The sequence below is a fragment of the Gallinula chloropus genome (assembly GCF_964237585.1).
Source record: "Gallinula chloropus genome assembly, chromosome: 1".
NCBI classification, from domain to species: domain Eukaryota; kingdom Metazoa; phylum Chordata; class Aves; order Gruiformes; family Rallidae; genus Gallinula; species Gallinula chloropus.
In genome coordinates, this window is record NC_140085.1 from 180,202,759 (window position 1) to 180,225,551 (window position 22,793).

A 22,793-nucleotide genomic window follows, 5' to 3' on the forward strand; every position below is an offset into this window, starting at 1 on the left:
CTATGGAGATGACAAGTTTATTTACTTTATAACAAGCAAATTCAGACTGTAATAACCAGACACAAGAGGCAAATCAAAGAAGTGGCAGCTGCTTTTGTGAGTTTTTGACAAAGTGGGTGATCACCAGTGACTATGGGGATTGGATTGCATTAAAACTTATTGAAGTTACTAATCCTTTGTCTCTCTTCTAATCTGCTTTAATGTTTGGGAAGCAAATTAGATGTTCTGAAAGCTGTGATCAAATCCTAGAGGTTTTATTGGCTCAGGTGTTGCTATTTGTACATAAAAGGATCATGGATGCCTATTCATTACTTCACCGTCGGAGTATTTTTAACATATCATGATCCATGCTTTAAAGGTTAAGTAAAGGCACACTATAAAATCTGTCCTTGAAGACATGCTTCTAGCAACTCCATTTCAAATACCTATCTTTATGCTTCATAGAATGCTGAAACTCTGAAACAAAGAAGTTTTAAATGAACATTAACAAAAATGTACTGCCCCCCAAAAAATGAGTCATGTCACTGAACACTATCCTGTCCAGAGCCCTAACAGAAAGCACAACATCTGCACCATAAAAACAGATGTATGCTTTTTCTCTAAGTTAAGATGTGTCCACTTCAAGTTCTGTATCAACCTTCTAAACATTGTAGCTAAGCTACTCTTAAACTGGTGAAACCCTCAATTGGAATGTAATTACATAGGCCTAATGGTGAAGAATGAGCTAGGGGACAGGTGGGTATGATTGGAATGTGAACCATTTGATATTTTCCATGAGCCAGCATCATGTATTGAGGCAGGGATAGTGTACCTTGCTACCCTACCATCCAGCACATGGATGGGTACAGCTCTGAGCTAAAAGGTACTGGCATTGGGTTTGTGTGGCCAGGTTTTGGTAGCGGAGGAGTTACAGGGGTGGCTTCTGTGAGAAGCTGCTAGAAGCTTCCCCCATTTCTGACAGAGCCAATGCCAGCCAGCTCCAAGACAGACCCATGGCTGGCCAAGGACGAGATCATCAGTGACAGTGGTAGCGCCTTTCAGAGAGTCATAGAATCATAGAATGGTCTGGGTTGGAAGGGACCCCAAGGATCATAGAGCTCCAACCCCCCTGCCACAGGGCCTTTGAGATAACGTAGTTTTTTCCTTCATCCTGAGGACTCCAACCTCCCTACTCTGAACTTTTATCTATTAGTTCCCACAACAATCCAAGATCCAAATCAAATGTGACCAGAACAGGCTACATTTACAGCTGGTACATGCCAGCTCACTGGCCCTAGCAGGACAATGAATCCCAGATACTCACGTATAGATACTCAGATCTTACATGTACTTATCACACATACAGATACCCAGATCTTACAGCACCCAGCTGTACTGTTTCCACAGTACAGAATCCAGGAATCTCCCCCTACACAAATCGTGTATCTCACCATACAGGCTGGTAGAAACTCCTCAAAACATGCCATGTGTATATAGGTGAATATGCACAAAGAGATGTACAGTATCCAAGATTATACATATCAATTATTTTATTATGAAGCAACTGATAAGCAATTTTGAAGAACAGAGATGTAGAACCAGTTAAAATAGTCCTCCACACCTATCCTCCCCTTGCCCCCCAATAATGCATCAGGAAAGAAAGACAAAACAAGTGCTGCCTTCTGCCTGACAACAAAACTTAAAGTGACTATTTTTAATTTTAATTTCTGCACATTGCTTGCGTAAATTAAATCACCACTAAAAGGTTTTTTACTTTTCAGGGTCTTTTCTGTTGAAGCTCTAACAAAATCAATATATTTTTCTGTCTTAATTAATCACTAGTTCTCTAACAGCAATGTTAAATGCTCCAGGTGATTTAGTAATAAAAACATGATTAAAAAATAAACTTGACCAGAATGCCACAGATAAACTTCTGTTTTTAAACACAGTGATGCATGTCCAGTGCATGCTTGTGGTTAACAGCCTAATTATTTACATAACAATTGAAGCAAGTGGCAATCTCACCTGCTCCTCACAGCACCCAGATTTCCTCCTGCTGGGAATTACTTTGTTAATAGGAACAAAATGTGAGCTGATTAAGTTACTTCCAAATTAATTTGCTCTGATGTTTTAATCTGTATCTATTATTCTCTCCTTTCAGACAGATACTTTGCAGTATGTCCTGGGCTGAAACATAAAACTCAGTCATTTGGAATGACTGCCAGTAAACTTTGGGGGTTTTATGCAAAGTTTGATTTGGAAGAGTTCTGTTGGAGGAAGGAATCTCAATTGATTAGTAACCAACCATACATTACACTAATGATAGGAAGATCTGTGCTTTGTGTAAAAGTATCTGCTGAGCTCTGATAGCTCAAATCATCTCACTGTTTGGCTATAGGTCTTTCAAACAGAAGCAATTTTCTCATAATGGTCCACTTTGAAAGACAAACATACAATTTGGATTCATCATAATTTGTATGGTAGATCCCTTTTTAAAAAAGGCAAATATTCACATCAGTCTCCTTATCCACCTAGTTATGTTTTACTCTACCAAATCACACAGTTACAGTAAAATATTGCACACATTTTGTCCAGGACAGCTAAATGCATGCTGGTAAGGAAATACAATTAAGAAAGAATATTCTTTTTACCTATCTTTTTAAAATTCTTCTGGGAAATGGTAGGGAAAATAAAGACTTTCTTATTACCTCTGTTTAAAGGCCTTTTCACCCATCTCTCGAGCAGCTCTCTTGACTTCTTCAGGAACAGCATCCTTTTCAGCTTGAGATATCTGGTAAACCCTGTGGCCAGCGTCTAGTCGATATGGTCCACCTTTGCCACCTAACCCAGCAGTGTCTCTCCCACCTAACATGATGGACACAAAAAATAATTAGGAATATCCTTGCAATAATAAAGAAGAATGCATTGTCTTTAAAGCTTATGTTGTCACATCTACACATGTTCCAAAAAAACTTGCCAATAATCCCCAGTTCAAATATTTATTGCCAAAGATTTTCAAAACTAGACCACGGCAGTATGTTTATAGTCCCTTGAGACTAGATTTATTATGGATTCCACCACGTACAATGGGGACTACACATCATACAAGTCTTGACACATCTTCTCAAAACTCCTGGTCCTTAAAGACATTCACTCAGACTCCTATCCCTAGAATTTGCCAGTTTACACTGTTACCAAACTTGGGAGGCACCTTGCCTATTCCATGTGCCTCTTCCCTACACTAACTGAATTTCTGCAGCTACAGAGACATCTAAGAGAATGGCAGATAGCTTAACCTAGCTTCTGTGGCTGCAAGCTTCTGGTTCAAATGAAAATAAATGACAACAAAATGTAATTGAACTAGAGGTCTGCTATATGCAGTTTAAGTTAGACATTGCAAATACTTCTTCTCACTGGCAATAAAGCAACCCTGTATTGAGTAAAATCAGAGGGCAGCCTTGTGTAAACCCATTTTTGACTAGCATCATCTCCCTTAGACATCCTTCAGTGATGCATTAAAAAGAAAAGAATGAAAAACCTGTTCCACCAGCCCAAGTATTTCCACCAACATGTGGCATGTTGTCTGGATCCACTTTTCCATGTTTGGGGGAACTGACATCCAAACCACTGTCCCTCTGAATGGTTATCTGTAAAATAAAACATAGAGCTGTAAATCTCTCTTACAGCAAGGAAAACCGCTCTAAACCTACAAATAATATACTAGGTCTGATGAAGGGCTACAGGACCAGAATTAATTCAATAAATGCAACACCCCATCTGCTGAAGACAACAGGATAAAGGAGACTAAAACAGGGCTCCGGAGTGGCACATTAGACCTACACCAGATCTAGGACTACTATCACACCTGAACCACCCACTGCTTTCAAGTCTTCTCCACGTTAGGAAAGTGCTTCCTGAAAATTCCCAAGGTAACTCAATATGCCCCCCATAGACAGGATCACCTGCAGTTTGAATACTTCTGACAGTTTTGGTGACACCTGGCTTGTAGTCCCAATCACAAATTTCATGCATGCTCAACTACTGCTCTGTGTTCTTTATTGGTGGGCAGACTGATCTTCCTTTCATTACCAGGGACTCAAGAAATGACACAGTCTTCCCCAAGGCTTGTCTGTAAATGGCTCACGTAATCCTTATACCACTGTAGACTCCTGCGGTTGTGGCAGGGGAGTTTTCTACACCTATCTACTGACTGTACTTTCCCCATCGATTCACTGCACAGCTCGACACCCAACAGCTGTCAGATGGTCAGGGCTGAGTCACTTCAGGCTGGGGTTGGATTTAAGTGGGTGACTGAAGGTAAAAATACTTCTTCCCATTACCAGCTCTGAGTCATGCAGTGAATCAATGATTCATGTGTAAACTGCCCTTCAGTTACCAATCTTCTATAATTTAATGCCATTTATTTTTTTTAATGAAACTTAATGACAGAGATGTAAAATTGATGTCTTTAACCTCTACAAATTAACTTTCTTCTCATCTAATATAATATAGTTAATTGTCTGATGAATTTATGTGTCCCAATAACTACAATTTACTGCCTTCTCCGAAGTTCACTGGCATTATCTGGATTTTCACTGGGACTGCAGAGCAGTTTAATCCTTGAATTCACTGTCTTACAGACTCAACTTTATGCTGACATGAATTCCATACATGTTTTCGAACTGAAAACATGTGCTCTAACAACAGTGCCTTGGCAGCTATTCAAAACATGATTTTCTTTCCCTTTATAGAATTTATATTAATTCAAAGAGGTACAATGCATCCTCTGTGAACCATGTCATTAGTGTAAAATCAAGATCTAATCTGATAAATTACATTAATTTAACATTTGAATAGGAAGAAAAGACGCTTAACCACAACAGCATGTTACCCTTCGGGTTATATACATTTTTGGTTTAAGAGATTTCCTCCAAAATAAACAGTTCTTTTTTTTTTTTTTGCATAACTGGTAGATTTCAAAGCTATTAGAAACACAGGCCAACAAAAATCGCTGACCTTACTTTAAAATAAAACCATAAAACCAAAATTGTAGTGTCAGCCTCATGAATGAAAACAAAACAATACTCAGTAAAGAGAAACAATAGGACATCGGAATATCCTTTCTATTTTCAATCTTGTGGGTTCTTCATAGAAAAATACTCAGAGCTCTGCAAGAGGAAGCTCTGGGGCAAATACAACCATAATCAGTGATCCAAATACCCTATTTTATTTTTGTCAAGCTTTTTCCATTAAAAAATTTCACTAAATATTTTGGAACACAAGCATTGCTTAAATTTTGAGTGAAAAGTTCTGTAAGCAAAAGAACTTTACTGCTCACGTATTTCTTACATGCAGTAAGTGTTTCACAAATAATATTTCCAGCACATATGTACTAGGTGAGTTTCTAATATACACTTATTTTACAATAGCGTTGATCATATTGAAGCATGTATTTGTAACTTTGAAACAGCATGTGGTTAATAGGAAATCTTTTATAGTGATTTGTGACTTTTTTTTTTTTCTTAGAAGGACAGCAGAACATTCAACATTTGATTTCTATTAAAGCTTTGAAAAGAATTGCATGAGGGAGGGAGAGACCAGTGGTACAATCTGTCATAGCTTAAGAATGTGACCTCCTTACTCTTTTTTTTTTTGGTTTTGTTTAATATATAGTTAATTGGTTACTGGAAAAAAATAATTGAAAATTTAAGGATATTCAAATGGAACACCACCAACAGATGTGTTAATGTCATGCCTGTGAACTGCAGCAGTTTCTCTCATTTACTTGTTTTTTTAAGTAACATCTATGCACACAAAAGGTAGTCGACTTCTACTACATCCGAATATGCTAACAACCAATTTTTATTAGCAGTGGTTTGCTGAGGTAATTGTTATTTAAATTTACCATACACTTAGAAACTGCTTTAAATAGTACACTATAGGGCCCTTTGAAGAAAATCCTCTGGATGTACTTTGCTGTTTTTTCCTTTGAGGTCTTAAATAATTCCATTAGTGACTTATGCTTTTCTCCTCCCCATCCCTGTCTCCATGGAAGTATTTCAAAGTGATTTTACAACTAACAACTTCACTCTGCTCTGAAGGCACCTCTATGAAGCACAAGTTAGACTAACAAATATCTAGATTAGAATTGAAAACACATTTTAGAAAGAAGTAAGCAGTAAATCACTGACTCTGGACATGAAATCAGAGGAAGGATAAAAAAAATTAAAAGAAAAACTTGCGGACAAAGATACATTCTTCAGCATGACAGCTATAAAGACATGGAAGAGTCATAGATAAGTCATACCTCTGAGGGTTGGTGGAATTCTTGATATTAGAAACTGTTGGAAATGTATATTTAAAGGAAAGGACCCAAAACTGGACACATTATGAACCTGGCAAACTGAAAAACAGTCAGTGGGAAAAATCTAGTTTGTCTGGACTAAGAAGGAAGACAAGAAAAGCAGGTCCTGGAAGTAGAGAAAGAGAATCTGAGAAATCTGTAGTAACTTTTCCAAGCTTGTTCAATGGGAATTCCTAAACCTACTGAGAATTCTCTTACTGTTGCAATGGATATTTTCCAAATACAGAAATAACGTGCTTGCTCAAAAGTAGATCTGTCCCCTCCTGAATAATTTCCATTTGAATCTATTGCAAAACTTCTATCAACTCTGTTTCTTTCAGCAAGTTTTGACTGAGCGTCTCTTTTTGAGAGAAATCTCTGCTCTTTGTAGCTCTCCACACACTGAAAGGCGCTATTCATTACTGCCTTATTGTGAAGATTTCATACTGCCTGGTGTGTGCAGCACAGCTTCATAAAACAATAGACGAATTCAGTAGTCTCAGCTATGAGGTCAGAGTAGAATGGCTGGAAAAGCTGAAATTTTCCTTCTGAGGCTTCCTTTTGATTTCCAAAGTAACCACAATTTCCAAAACACACGGCTCACGTGTCGGTTGTGCATTATCTAAACTTGTTTATGCATATTGGTGATTTATGATCAGAGCATGAAAGCACTTTGCCTGTTCGGGCAGGTTCTTCTTCAAAGTCCTCACCGCACAAGAAGCCCAACTGCCATCCTCTCCTGGGATATACACAATTCTTAGTTTATTGTCTATAAAGTCCAAATTCTCAGTACATCAACGATCTTAGTTCCTTCTTGTTCTCCCTTCTTTTTCTTTGACTACCTTGTATTCTCATCACATATTCTTACACATCAATGGGTGTATTCAAAAGGGCTTTGAGGATGAAGAATCTGTAGGTCTTCCAAAGTCAACGAAGCAAACAAACACAAATTTTGCACAGGGAGAATATGAAGTCTGCAGGTCAGAAAGGTGCTAAGGGAATGTGCTTTTCTGAAGAGGCAACGGTATGAAGTGAGCACTTCAGCATTAAAGAAATGAAGAAACAGCAGATACCAAGACTTGTTAATGCTTTGACTTAATTTTCTGGCCCTGCCTCTTGCACATCCATTCACTCCAGACAGCAAGGGCAGCCAGACAGGAATAGAACTGAACTCTCATTTTACATTCAGTGAGAGATATGTGGCATCTGAACAACTTGCTCTGTATCAGTTCCTTGAGATACATGAATGGAAGCCAAAACACTTTTACATGGCTTCACTTCATTTCTTGGTTGTATTTTTGTTGGGGTTTTTTTTGTTTTTTTCTTTTTTTTTCTTTCCCCTGAAAACACTGAGATTCTAAGAGCCAACTGAATAAGAGAAACTGATACAATGCATTTGGTTTGGAAAGTGATCTTATCATCCTTCATACCATACTGTAAAGAAGATAAAGAGGCTCAGAGAAGCCAGTTAAATGATTTAATGCACTCAACAACACAATGAAACCAGGTGTTTCACATCTGTGTCATATTTATGCCAAAGAGCTATTAAACACATAGAAATCTGCAATAGGAGCTGCTCTGAAGATGAGTCAAAGGTTGGCAGTTTTGTATAGACTTCAGCTGGTCAGGAAAAATATGGTAAGGGAAATTTATACTGTGCACTAACCAAATTTTAGTTGTGTTTGAAAGTGGATCTAGAACCCCATTCGGTGAATTAAGTGGATGTGGGATGGAATCCTACTGAATTCTGGTGTGAAATAATCTAATTTAATAAAATTACACCCATGGAGAGCAAGGAAGCACTGGCATGCATCACATTTTGATAGTTTTATCATCCCTCAGTAAAAGACAGGAGCTTAACTTGTTGAGGATCACCCAGCTGACCCACACACAATGTGCATTGCCTCTACAAGACATCACCACAACTGTAGGAAGAAAGGACCTTGCAGGAAGTCATTAACGGAAGTGCATCAATTATGGAGAGGGCTGCTGTACTCTATTATTAAAATGATTTATGTCCCACACTAACATTAGCATTTCATTCTAATGTATGCACTGTTTTTACAATTACAATACTTCCCTTTAGAGCTCAGAATTAATTTTCTTCTAATATCTGGCAAACAAAACTCTCAGGATCTGTCAGTAAAACTGACCTAAAGCATTATCAAATTTAGCTTCAGATGATTTCATACAAGTGATTTTAACAGTGCTTTAGCTCCTGGTAATCACACATCGCAATGAATCTGAGAGAAAAAAAATGTCCTTGAAGAGAAGCTTCACCCCCTCAAAGGCAGTCCCAACTGCAGTTCTGTGTCTTAACAAATGTCGGTTGCCCCCAGTCTGCTTGTGCCAAGCAAATGAATAGGAAAAAAGAAATGATAGTCAGTCTTGAGCATGTCACAGTTGTATGTCGGATGACAATAACACAATTCCTTTAGCTGACTCTTTATGAGATGCTTCTAAGGAACTGTTCAAAGAACTTCTAGACTGAATATATATTGACTTCTCCCTTAATAACATGTTCATAATAGTATCCAATTTAATGAGTAAAAGACGCTGAGCAAAGTCAATTGAAATGAACATTTCAGTATGTCTATTATTCAATGATTCGTGTTTCATGACCTTCGATACTGCTGTCGTTTCACCCATGCATTTTAAGCCCTTACATCAGCTTCTCATTGTTCAAGTCTGTTACAATAAAGACTAGAATTCTATGAGTTATCTTTACTGCAGAGACACAGAAGGAGAGAGGAAATCTATCCTCCTGTATTTTCCCACTTGGAATTATCTTTATTCTTGAGAGTTTCATGCAGGAGATAGATAAACCCAACGATTCTCATTGTCTTTGCTGCCCATACCTCCATTACAGTCTTGTAAAAAGCTGACTCTCTGAAACAAGGGGCAGAAGGTGGACTTAGACTTGACCGCTGGCAGAAAAAGGAGCACTGTCTGGACTTTGTAGGCAGAAGCCAGACCAGGTTGAAAATATTTCTAGCTTTGAATAGAAAAGTAATAAATAAGTGATGGCTTTCAGTACAACGAGAAGGACTTTCTTCCTTGATGCAGTCAGGGACACGTCACTGATGTAGATTGATTTTGTTGGTCGTAGATATTCCCATCACCCTTCCTTACACACAAGAAGATTCTGTTCAGCACTGCAAGCTGGCTGGAGAGTACAAGGTCTTTTAATGCAGCAGCTCACTTTTGTGTTCTGATTTGGTTAACTTCATTAAAATTCCTGCAGGGTCCAAGATACGTCAGTGCCTCCCATTCAGGAGTGCTTGCCAGAAAAGCTCCTTTGAGGTGCTCAGAGCAAAAAACCCCTAGTTTCTGCCTGAGGGCCGGCAAAGAAATTGGTTTCCAACTGGGGCAAGCAGTACTGGGGAACAGATCTTACCCCTCTTGGTTTTAACACACCTGGCCCTGTCAGGACTAACTCGTATCTCATCCTCTTATATAAAACACAATGTTTAATACTCTGGATGCAACTTAGAAAGAGGAGGGGTGAGGACCAGAAAAAAAGGCCCAGCATCCTTCAAGTGTAAAGGGATGTGATTTGCACTTTTAAAAATGGACTGTATTTCCGTTGCCCAAACTGCCCCAAATCAAATTTTTCTTACTGTCTTTAAACAGACCTGGTCATTCCTTATAGGATTTTACATCTTCATAACAGAAATGAAAGGAATTTCTATTTGTTGTATGTGGTGAAAAACAAGTAACTAACCTTCCTACTAAGCCCTTTTTTAAGCATTCATTGGAGCATGACATATACAGTGCATTAACTGAAACTGAACTTGGCACAATTTCACGTGTCAAAAAAATTAAAAAACACACACAAATGGCCAAAACCTCATTTTACAAAATACAACAAACAGGGTCAGGGCTGCCGAATTTACAGATTTAGATAATATTGAGGTAGGAATATTTTTGAAAAAGAAAAATCTGAAGTGACCAAACAATAACTATTTTCACAAGCACTTATTCTAGTATTTCTAATAATAATGCATTCTTAGGCAATTTTTCCTGATCTGAGGTGGAATAATGTTCACATGATTTAGATTCTTAGTTTAATTCAAGTTAAGGAGGTGGCAATAGATTAAACAGTGCTGGAAAATAGGGAGGATCTAGACAGGCAAGATCCAATTTTTCATTACTCTTTTTATCATAAAGGAAAGAACCCTGCTAAGATGCAAATTAGAAGATATCCTACCATTCCATTGGACAAAGAGGGAGAGAATTCATCTGCCATTCTGCCTTTCATTTAACATACAATATATTAAACAGGGCAGGTTTTAATCATTGAAGAATGTATGCTGCTTTCCATATAGAATCACAGACTTCTGGAGATCATCTAGTCCAACCACACTGCCAGAGCAGGATGACCTCCAGCAGGCTGCACAGCATTGAGTCCAGGCACGTTCTGATTATCTCCAGAGAAGGAGACTCCACAGCCTCTCTGGGCAGACTGTTTCTGTGCTCTGTCCCTCTCAAAGTGAAGAATTATTTTCTGATGTTCAGACAGAATTTCCTTTGTTCCAGTTAATGCCCATTGGCCCTTGTCCTGTCACTGGGCACTGCTGAAAAGTCTGTCTCCTTCCTCTAGACATCCACCCTTTAAATATTTATAAACGCTGATCATCAGATCCCATCCCAGTCTTCTCAGGCTGAACAGACCCAGCTCTCTCAGCCTGTCCTCCTAAGAGAGACTGTCCAGTCCCCTAATCATCCCTGTAGCACTCCACTAGACTCTCTCCAGTAGTTCCCCATCTGTCTTGAACTGGGGATCCCAGAACTGGACACAGTGCTCCAGATGTGGCTGCATCAGGGCAGAGTAAAGGGGTAGGAGGAGACCTCCCTCAACCTGCTAGCCACATTTTTCTTAACGTACCCTACATGTTTTCTTAAATAGCTTTCTTCATTCGCATCATGGACAAGATTGGGCATGTATCAGAAGATCACTGCAGGAAAAGGAATGAAAACATCTTAAGACTTTCTTCTTACAGGTGATTTAGGAGATGTCAATTTCTTCATCAAAATCAGTGAAAAATCCTTTATCAAAGCCATACATTATTATGAAAGAAGGTTGAGTTGGGCTATAATGAAAAATGACAATTCTCCATGGTGACACAAAGGATTAGGAACTGTACATCACGGGATGCAGAATGTGTTTCAGCAGATGCACGAGACTGATTTTTCCTTGAAACAAAATCCTTGTTTTCTTTTATCTCTACCCCAAACCCTGCCATCAACCTTAAAACTTTGGTGTTACCCTGGGCTGCCTTTAAATTAGAACATCCTTTTCTCCAACACATTCTTTATCAGCAGCAAGAATATATGCATTGTTTTCTCAAACAGCATATAGAAGTTTCACACCAGGCAAATCAAAGGCTAGTCTGCCTGTTCAGGGTGGCTTTATATTTAACTATAAAACTGGTTCTACTGAAGACAGAAAATGTTTTATCATCAATTTACATGAACTTGTGAGAGATGGCTTATATTGCTTTCACTTGCATCTTACCATGTGCAGCTTTTTTCTGTGTGCTAAAAATTAATAGCACAATTTCTATTCACACCAATGGGGCAAACTGCAGCCCACAGGTCATTTTCCCACAGAATGAAAGATTTGGTATTAAACAAGGCAATAATAATTTATGAAATACACTCTGGGTCTTTAATTGTATTCCAAAATGAAAACACATTAGTTGCCCTGCAATATAAAATGCATTTAATACCTTTGTCTTCATTCATTTTGGCTTAATTCTGATTTTCTGTCTTGTCTGTAAAAGTTTGCAAGGATTCAAAATGCACTAAGGAAGCTTCATGTGTTCACTGACTCATGTGAACATTTCACTCTAAAAGTTGCTTTTAAAATTCACACAGGCATTAAACTGCTGCCTCAAATAGCAAAACTGTTCAAAGCCTCACAGCTTTAATGGGATTTTGGATTTGTAAAATAAAAGTGAAATCACAGGTAGGTTAAACTGGGTGGGGAAAGACGTGGAGATTTGTAGTGAAACACAAAGGGGAATCTGGCTTGCAAATGAATCATAGAATCTTTAAGGATGGAAAAGACTACTAAGATCACCAAGTCCAACCATCTGTCCAATACCACCACATCAATTAAACCATTTAATATCTGCAGAGATGGTGACTCCACCAGCCCCCTGAGCAGCCTGTTCCAATGCCTGACCGCTCTTTCAGTTAAGAAATTTTTCCTAATATCCAATCTAAAGCTCCCTTGACCCAACTTGAGACCACTTCTTCTCATCATATTGCTAGTTAGCTGGGAGAAGGGACCAACCCCCACCTCCCTTACAACACCCTTTCAGGTAGCTGTAGAGAGCAATAAGGGATCCCCTCAGTGTCCTCTTCTCCAGACTAAACTACACCAGTTCCTTCAGACAATCCTCATAAGACTTGTGCTCCCAACCTGTTACCAGCTTTGTTGTCCCTCTGTGGACATGTTCCAGCTTTTATAGACTAGTTAGCTTTTACACACTACCTAGAGAACTGCTGGTAAATAACATGCAGTTGTTGCTGCTCTGGGTGTATCTTCATTTGAGCTAAACAGTGTCACTCTAAGATCCAGCTCAGAAACTCTACAGCAGTATATGCGTGAGAGCCTTTTGTTCATGAATATACATTCTGTGGCTTAGAAAATGGAAAAATTAACTGAAGTAATGAGAAGATACACATTTGCTTCCATCTTACAGCTCCTCTGTTATGTTAACACCTGTGTAAATTCCATTTTCCTCTGTCATTATTAAAATTTGTCTAGTCAATCACAAAAGATGTGAGGTCATTATCTTTTCAGTATGTTAATCCAGTGCAAAATACAATCAGAGCAGACAGACAGTGTCTGGCTTGGTTAATTATGACCACTACACACCTCCCACGATCAATAACTTGGAAAACACTGAATTCCATTTATTCTGGAGCACCCTGAATAATTAACAGATAGAAAGAGGGAAGAAATGAATGCAATTTGGAATATTCTGGGCAGAAAACTGCAGGGACATTGTGAGGTCAAAAGAAAGTTGAAAAAAATTACACGTGGAAACAAAAAAGCCTGCTTTTCTACAGATCTAGGACCTTGTTAAATCTGTCCTAAAGATCAGAGACACAAGTTATTAGGGATCATCTACATAGCTTTGTTTTCTAAAGGAAAGCCTCTAATATTTAGTACCACCATAACAGATCAGATGATTTAAATTTTCACTACATTTCACTAATGAGGGAACAACTTTAATAAGAGCACAGTAATTAACATACATTTGTCCCTTTGGGACAGCAAGATTTCACCGCTGTTGGGAGCTCCAGCCTTTAAGTCAGCAACATGCACTGCTGCAGGCTTCCTGACATCTGAAAGAGGGTGTATTGAGGTTATTCTCTTCTGTCCCATAAGAACTGTGGGCTCTCACAGGAAAGTCTGAGGGAAAAAGAGGAACTTTATGCTGGATCAACCTGCTCTAACAGAAAGTCAAGGTTATTTCTACTCCTGCTTTTTGTCTGCTATAATTAGACTGGAAGATCTTCAGGAATGGGAATGTATTTTAGATGGGTTTGTATAGTGTTTCCATCAAGGGGCTCATTTTGGCTGAGGACTTCTATATGAGGAAAAGTATCTGACAGAGAATTGATGCTCTTTACCTGACTTGCTTTACCCAGTGAAGACTTTTGGAGATGTGAACTTCTGGAGGTCTGCAGGTGCGTGGCTTTCTAGTGTGACGCTTCCCCATAGGCAGATGCCTTGTTTCAAGGGGCAGGATAGATCTGCTGCACCTCACTGTGCTGAAATGAACCATTCAGCCCAGGAAAAGGCCACAGGCCTAACCTGTGTGTGTGGGGCTCGCACAGGCCTAACCTGTGTGTGTGGGGCTCGCACAGCTCAGACCTGCAAACATCGGACCTTGTAACCCACTCACTGACCAGACAGCTCTGTCACCTGCTGCATTTCAAGTGCTTCAGGGTCTCGCAGAGAGCTGCAGAATGCTACCATTTCAAAGGAGGCTACTCCAGACTTACACACCTCTGCACTGAGTATGTTTTTCGTTATTTATGGGGTTTCTAGCGACAGTGTTGAAGAGATGAGGAACATCACTGTTAGTAGCTCACCCATGCCCTCATGTGGTCAGAGAAATCAGCTGGTCTAAAGTAGAAAATACAGAACCGAGGGTGGTGGGGGGAGAAGGACTTAGCCACTCTTGCTAAAGGTCATGCTTCTATCTGGCATCAGAACCCGCAGCTTTGCCTAATTCACTAATAACATCAGGAAGAGGATGGATTTTTGTTAAAAAATTATAAAGTAAAACGGCACTTTTAAAAAAGAAAGAAAAATACTGTTGATGTTAAAGTAGATGTTGAGCAGTAAAAATAAGTTGGGATCACTGAAACTCCTGAATCAATTACTCTTTGGATAAACATCCCACCTAAAATTAAATTTAATCAGGTGACCCTGTATTACCCTAAACTTTCAAGTACAAAATACAGCTTCAGGAAATGAAAAGAAAAAAAAATAATACATTCACTAAACCAAAAAATATTAATACACATAAAGAGTAAATAATTCATTGCAGAGTTCTGTGTGATTAGTTGAGTGGAATAAAAACAGAATAAAGCAGACAATTCAAGGGAGTGAGATGATCATCACCCAAAGATGGCAGGGAAATCAATCAACCACAGGTTTTCTGGGCTCAGCCCAAACAACAGAGAGAGGCATAAAGGAAACTCCTTCAGTTTCTAAGAATCCATTTCCTTAAACCTGCACATAATGCCTTGCACACTGAGGATAGGATTTGGATCCAGACTGCCTTGCTCATTAAGTACAACACACTGCTGCTTCTAATGCAGTCTCAAAAGGAAGCTGGGTACAGGGCATAGCTGACCATGTGTGTAAATGTTTACCTCCTGATACTCCACCAAGGCTCAAGGAAGGCTATGTGGTGTTTAGAGAGCACAGCTTTAGGCAATGAAATTGTAGGAGAGAAAAGGAAACCCTCTGCAAACAAGCTAAGATTTTAATAAGTCAGTTTTATCAATGAACTCACACAAGTTAGCTGAACTTGCAGCATTTTTTCAAAGGGCTCAGCCATTAATAAACCAAGACATAAATGCTGTAAAGAAAAATGGCTACTAAGAGTTTGCAGGACTCTTTGGATCTTTTTGTTATTAATGTTTTATTTCCACAACAAATGTAGAGGTGATTCCCAAAAACCTCTAAGGAAAGCACCTACATCATCCTAGGAAAGGTCAAGGGCAGCTACACAACACTATGAAGGAACAAAACAAATTAGTTAAGTCAGGACTAAAAACACTACTACATAACAGCCACCTTCCCCTTGCCCTTCTTCTGGCTATACAATGCTGAAGTCAAATCACAAAGATTATTAATAACCATGATACTTCTTTTTTTCTTTTTTTTTTTTCTAAATTCCTCTGCAGATTTTACAAGACAATATTCTGTATACAGTATCACGCTGCCTTTCTGATGATCTCCACGTATGTCATGATTCCTCTGAACCTCTCACTGTTGCAATTGGAGGTCGGTCCAGCTATGTCACCTGTCCCCCCCCCCCCATTCTAAAAGTTGTCTGGGGAAAGGAGGCTGTGAATGCATCCACAGAAAGTTCTCATTTTCTGAGTGTGAGTAGGTGCCTCAGCCACTTTCTAACTCTAGATCGGGCACACACCACCTGCAAAAGCAGGACAAGGGCTGGGCTTGTGCCAACTGGTCTTTTAATCAGCTGAATACAGACAAGGACCTGACAAAAGGAGGGAGAAGTACTATTGCATCCGTCATGGCTAAGAGTATGGGATCCCAACATCTTTTTCCTAAATTGCTCTAAAATCTCTTCTTCTAAATCCACTTCATTATGAAATACACCCCCTAAGGGATTTGGTACTTGTAAAGTTGAGACAATCTCAGGTAATTCTAATTCAAGAGACTCAATGACCAGGTATGACATCTGGGCAAAAAAATGAACTTGTGGGTGTGTGTGTATCAACACGTGTATGCATGTTTGCCATACATAAATATATGGGTGTGTAACAATAAATATACATACACACAACTAAGTGTGTACACCTATTTACATATGCAAATAAAATGCCTCCCTGTTTTTTAATAAGATTGTGTTTTTTCTAACTTCAACAGCAAGTCTGCCATTGTTGGCATTGTTATTACTTAAAATATACTCAGCTGTTACTCCAGTTCAACACAGACTTTACCCGTAGTCTGGGTAGGAGAGGAATACATTTTAAATATATTTCTAATGATGGACCTGGCATCCCAGAATAGTTACTCAGTGTTTGCCTTTGCCCTCATCAGATCTAAAGGTTAAGTGATGGACTGCAGAAGAAAGTCTGAATCTCGGGAGCTACTACTGAATGCTGCTGAACTCATCAAAATGCTGTTTTGAGAAAAAAAGCCACTGCATGATGGATGATTTGAGCATTTAAGACACATGAAAAACCACCCTTAATTTTTTTAGCTATTGGTGATGAACAGACATACGTTGCTCTTTTAGGTTACTGACATGAACCATATGTTCACGTCTTCGCAGGACACAGAATAACTTATGTGTTCTGTTATCATTTTTGAGTGCTGCGATAAGACCGTGAAGACAGCCATTTAAATCAGAGAAAAACATCTATATATTGCATTTCTTGAGTTTTGCTGAATGTGTCTACACTCAGCTATGCATGCTTCAACCCTGAGCTACCCAGAGTTGACATTTGTTTTCTCTGGTGGCTGCACTGCATTTATACGCAATTTTTTGCCCAATTTAAGGCATGTTCATACAGCTTGCAGAATTCAAGGACATTCAAGCTTCTCAGCTTGACAGCACGGGTTTATATATCCTTATGGGTGCATATTGCCTTTATCCCACCTCTTACTCTGCAGTGTAGACATACAGTGTGCACTTGAATAAGTGACCTGCCTGCCTTATGTCTCAGTCTCCTCTTCTGGAAAGTAATGCTAGTGCTTACTGGCTCCAGATACTGCAGGAATTACGTATTTAATTGTTTAGGGGTGTCTAAAGGGAAGCAGTTATGGATGGATGAAGTAATTTTTTCCCCTTCTCTGTTTAGCTAGTTACAATGATTCACAATATGTGGAAACACTGAACTGGTAAAATGTCAAGAAGTCACAGCAAAACCCAAAAGACGATCCCTCTACTGCTACTCAGAAAAGGAATTGCAATTTAAGATAAAAGCATTCATTTTTGACAGGAAACTATTCTCTCAGTCAGTTCCCCCGTGGAGATAATCTTGAATAAAATCTCCCAAACCTTAATCTAAAGCCTTCCCTATTTATAGATACATTTCATTCAGTTCTTCTTTTAGTTCCAAGGCTCGAAATGTACCCAAAATATATCCAAGTCATGCTGAGTGGTCCACTTCTAAGAGCTCTTCTAACAGAATGAATCTGGGCCAGAATGGATTTCTACACACTACTGCACAACTGTCCCTGGTGCATTTGGTGTTCAAACAACTGCTGAGAAGCAAGGAAACAGATATTTTTTTTTCTGGATTCATTCCACCAGCTCAGTTTTGTGATGCTGTGAATTCTAACATGACTTAACTGTTGGCTTTTTGCTAGAAAATAGAAAGATTGGGTCAAGTCACAATAGCAAAGGGGGGAGAAAAATGGGAGAGAACATTTCCAGGCTGCTTCTTGTCTTTCAAATAGAGGTCTGCTCCCAATAAGTGGACTATAACTAACAGACACTATGTGAATGGTCTTCAGTGTTGAAATGGTTTTGAACCAGGTGGGCAGAAACCTGCCCTAAGCCACTGGGAGTGGGGAGGAGGGTGAGAAATTCGCAGAGAAGCTGAACCCAGGAAGAAGGGAGACTTGGGGGAAGGTATTTTAAGATTTGGGTTTATTTCTCATTATCCTTCTCTGTTTTGATTGGGTAATAAATAAGATTTTTTTTTTTCCAAGTCAAGTCTGGTTTGCCTGTGATAGCAACTGCTGAATAATCCCTCCCTTTCCTGATGTTGACCCATGGGGCTTTTGTTATTTCTTCTCTCTCCTGTCCAACTAAGGAGGGGAGTGATAGAATGGGTTTGGTGGGTACCTGTAGCCAGGGTCAACCCACTAGACCCTAGCAAAATAAGCCCCTAATAAATCTCAGATTATAACAATGTTGCTTGTTTGGTTTTTTTTGTGGACTGAGAGACATTCTATGATTTATGACTGCCCCCCATAGCAGTGACCCACGCTGGGGCAGTTGGTGAGGAGCTGAAGCCCCGTGGGAAAGGACTCATGTTGGAGATGTTCATGGACAACTGTCTGCAGTGGGTGAGACCCCAGGGTGCAGCAGGGGAAGAGTGTGAGGAATGCTGCCCCCCGGCCCTGGCTAAGAAGGAAAACATCTCTTGAGGAACTGGCTGAAACCCCTATTCCCTGACCCTCCCTGTGCCACAACTGGAGGGTGGGTAGGGGGAGAAGGAGGTGAAATCACGACTAAAATGAAGTCTGCTAAGAAGGGAAGGGTGGGGGGAAGGTGCTTTAAGATCTGATTGCACTTCTCATTACCAGACTCTGGTCTCACTGGGTGTGCAGTGCAGTGTAATAAATTACAGTTTTCTTTCCTTTATTCTGTGTTGACTCTGTTTTGCCCATGACACTAATTGCAGAGTTATCTCTCCCTGTCCTTACCTCAACATCTAAGCCTCTCAATATATATTTTTTCCCCTGTTCAGCTGAAAAGGGGAGTGATAGAGCGGTTTTGGCGGGCATCTGGCCTCTTGCCAGGGTCAAACCACCACACCTTTTGACGCAAAAAGTAACACCAATTCATCAGTGTCTGCCTGCTGTCATGAAACTTTCAGGGCACGATTTAAAAAATAAATTGTCTTCCAAATTCTTTTCAGGTATTTCAGAATGAAGTGATCTTCTTTAGAAATATCGAACGGTGAAAAAGCTCAATGATTTTTGGATTTCATTGGAGCTTAAGAAAATCCAGTATTTTGTTTAGGTATTATACTGTAGGCATCCAATTTAATAATTTCAGAATTTCTTACTCATATTTTGAGTTTAAAACTGCAATAAATAAATAAAATTTCAGAACTGCCTATATAAATACCAGATTATGTAAACATAAACCGTATTTCCAGAAACTATTTTTGTAGTCTCAAGACTTCAGAAGTTTGCACTCTGCTGAGCGTTATCAACAATACAAAACAAATGTTGACTATTTTGAAGACTGCCAAGACATTATATCAAGGGAGCTTAATTACTGATTGTAAGTGGAACAGCTGTTTGTTTTCCTTGGTTTCATTGCTTATGTACATACAGCCTGTTTCTGAGATCTAATGTGTTTGTGAAAGCTAAAATACAGCCTTAGAAGACAGAACCAATAATTCCAGCTGAAGCCTTGTTGAAGATTTGTTTCCACTTCTAGTTTTCTGAATATATGTTTCTACTGAAAGCCCTCTGATTCTCCTTTCTCTCAAAATTCAGGAAGCTTCAGAGAAATTATGCGTGTTTTTGTGCACTAGTGGTTCCCAACCACCTAGACAGGGCTCGTGTTGGTCTGAGAACATCCCCACAAAGGGCTAGTAAGGTTTGCTAAGCCTGTAGTAGTTTTGTGGGATGCATAAAAGGCAGCTTTTAGGGAAGGGGAAATTGGGGCTGGCCAATGATACGTGGAACAGTGACACCTTCCTTAAGTGAGCTTCTGCTACAAGATGATCTGGAACAATAGGTTTAGTCAAGGAATTTGAGATATCTCATTAGACTCCAAGATACTTAACATGAGTATGACCATGAAAAATTATACAAAAGAAGGTGATTTTCAAACACTTGAATAAACAGATCAACACTGTCTGCAAAGTATCTCCAATTCTGTAAAAACAGGTATCAGGAAATAGCTGCAGCTTTAGTAGCAAAAGAACAGGGAACACTGAAGTTCTCATTATGCTTACCTTACACAGGAATCTACAGGAGTATGTTTCCAAGCTAACATTATCCTTTCATTTCCAGAAATTAATGTCTTAAAAAAGTACTGCTTTTGTCTAAGTCCATTGAAAAACTGAGTTAAGTAGGAAAGGTGAAGGCCCTCCCCTCCAAACATCAAAGCACAGAGTTCATACAGCAACTACAGACTTATTATCTTATTGGAGATGTACATAAAACAAAAGATTTAATTTCTTTCTTACTGCTCTGTAAAGCCCTTGTAAACAAAGTTTTTTAGGTCTCTATCTTTCCATTTAAAGCAGAGTGTGCACAAGTGGAGAAATGGTAGTGAAGGATAATCATGCAAATCTGAAGATCACACAGGAGGCTTGTTTCTGCCCTTTAGCTCAAATCAAACAGTAAGCCATTTTGTGTTCTGACAAACCACTGACTTGAGCTATATGCACTGCATTGACAGGGGAAAGAAGATACTCTAAGAAGACTTGACTCTGTAATGTGCCTACTAATTAGAGAAGCAAACTGTCAGGAGAGACAAATTCAACAGCAGATCTTGAAAATTGCTTTGTGACTGCAGGAAACCTTCCCAGCCTTTTTAAAAAATGGTTACTTGACATGACTAGTTAAATGACTTAGAATTTTTTGATAATACGTACATTCCAAGCCAGTATTCTCTAACATTTAGTTAACTGTGATTGACAGTACAGTAATAGTGTTGAATTAAATTAAAAGTTATCAAAAAAAAAAAAAAAGGAGGGGAGGATAACTATTAAATCAAGTAAAACTCCTGGAGCTCTTAATTTCTACCAGTCAACTTGATCCGTGGATGAAACTGGGCTGGTGCAAACCGACTACATCTGACCATAAGATGGTGCTGGTGCTACTGCGTTGGTAATAAAGATGGCACTGGTAGAGCAACAAGCAACCACACAAAGGTGCTACAGGGTAACAGTATCCTTTTCTCATGACATTTAAAGGCATTTGTTGAGGTCCAATAAACAGAACACAAGTTTCTGTGAGATCTTATAGAAAGGGCGCTCAGAATGGGAAAAGAAAGCAAAAGAGCTCTATTTTCTGCTTAATAAAGCTGACTCACACACCTTGTTTTCCCATTCTAATGTACTATGGAACTGGTAACAGAAATGAATGAAACAACACTAACGGCAATGGTAGACAGACAGGATTTACTAGTCAAAAGTGGAGAAGTCCTCCTAAAGCACACTCTAATTCCCTTCAGTAAAGTGAGACCTTCTCCAGTCACTGACAGAAATTACAGATGCGATTGAAAAGCCCTGAATTTTCCCTCTGTGTTGCACAGGTGACCACACATGTTAGTCAGTACATGAACTCTTGTGTCTACACACACTGTACACATGTACACATGTATGTGCAGTACATTTTCAACAACTACATAAATCATCCACATGAGAATATGGTCATATGGAGACCTGTTTTAGGTTTGTATGGCAAGGTTTTGGTAGTGAGGGGGTGGCAGAGAGGGATGGTTGCAGGGGTGAGTTCTGCAAGAAGCTGCTAGAAGCTAACCTTAGGTCCAATAGGGCCAATTCCATCCCGCTCCACAATGGATACACTGCTGGCCAAGGCCAAGCCTGTTAGCTACAGTGGTAGTGCCTCAATGATAACATATTTAAGAAGGAAAAAAATAAATATCTGAGCAGCAGCTTTTTGCCTCCAGAGAAGGCAGAGAGAGGACCTAAGAAACTCTGCAGACACCAAGGTCCGTGATGAAAGAGGGGAAGGAGGAGCTCCAGGTACCAGAGGAAAGATTCCCCTGCAGCCCATAGAGAAGACCATGGTGAAGCAGGTGTTCCACTGCAGCCTAAGGAAGATGACAGGGAGCAGAGAACTCACCTACAGCCTGTGGAGGACCCCACGCTGGACCAGGTGGAGACACCTGAAGGGAACTGTGACCTGTTGGGAAGCCTGCACAGGTGCAAGCTCCTGGCAGGACCTGCAGCCCACAGAGAGAGAAGCCCATGCTGGAGCAGGTCTGCTGTGGGACTTGTGACCCTGCAAGGGACTGTGCTGCAGCATTCTGGTTCTGAAGGTCTGCACCCCATGGAAGCCATGCTGGGGTCTCACATTGGAGAGGTTCATGTGAGAGGGATCCCATGCTGGACCAGGGAAGTGTATGAAGAATCTTCCCTCTGAAGAGGAAGGAGCAGCAGAGACAATGTGGGATGAACTCGCCAAACCTCTCATTCCCCATCTCCCTGTGCCACTTGAGGGGGGAAGGAGGGAGAGAAATCATGAATAAAGTTGAGGGGTGGGGGGAGGTATTTTAAGATTTGGTTTTATTTCTCATTATCCTTCTCTGTTTTGATTGGGTAATAAATTAGATGAATTTTATTCCTTGTTGAATGTTTTGCCAGTGATGGTAATTGGTGAGTGATAGCTCCTTGTCCTTATCCCGACCTGTGAGGTTTTCATTCTATCTTCTCTCCCCTGTCCAGCTGAGGAGGGCAGTGACACAGCAGCATTGGAGGGAACCTGGCCTCCAGCCAGGGCCAACCCATCACAAGACTC

General features: G+C 39.7%; 1 protein-coding gene across 1 annotated transcript in view; it reads right to left on the minus strand.

Annotated features, from left to right (window-relative positions):
• VWA8 (von Willebrand factor A domain containing 8) overlaps positions 1-22,793 on the minus strand; it is a gene marked incomplete at its 5' end in the record, with an annotated part of 200,100 nt that overhangs the window by 21,369 nt on the left and 155,938 nt on the right. The window contains 2 exons of the mRNA XM_084274913.1: positions 2,688-2,844; positions 3,518-3,626. Of these exons, the coding sequence (XP_084131039.1) occupies positions 2,688-2,844; positions 3,518-3,626 (266 nt within the window). The remainder of the gene's footprint in view (positions 1-2,687; positions 2,845-3,517; positions 3,627-22,793) is intronic.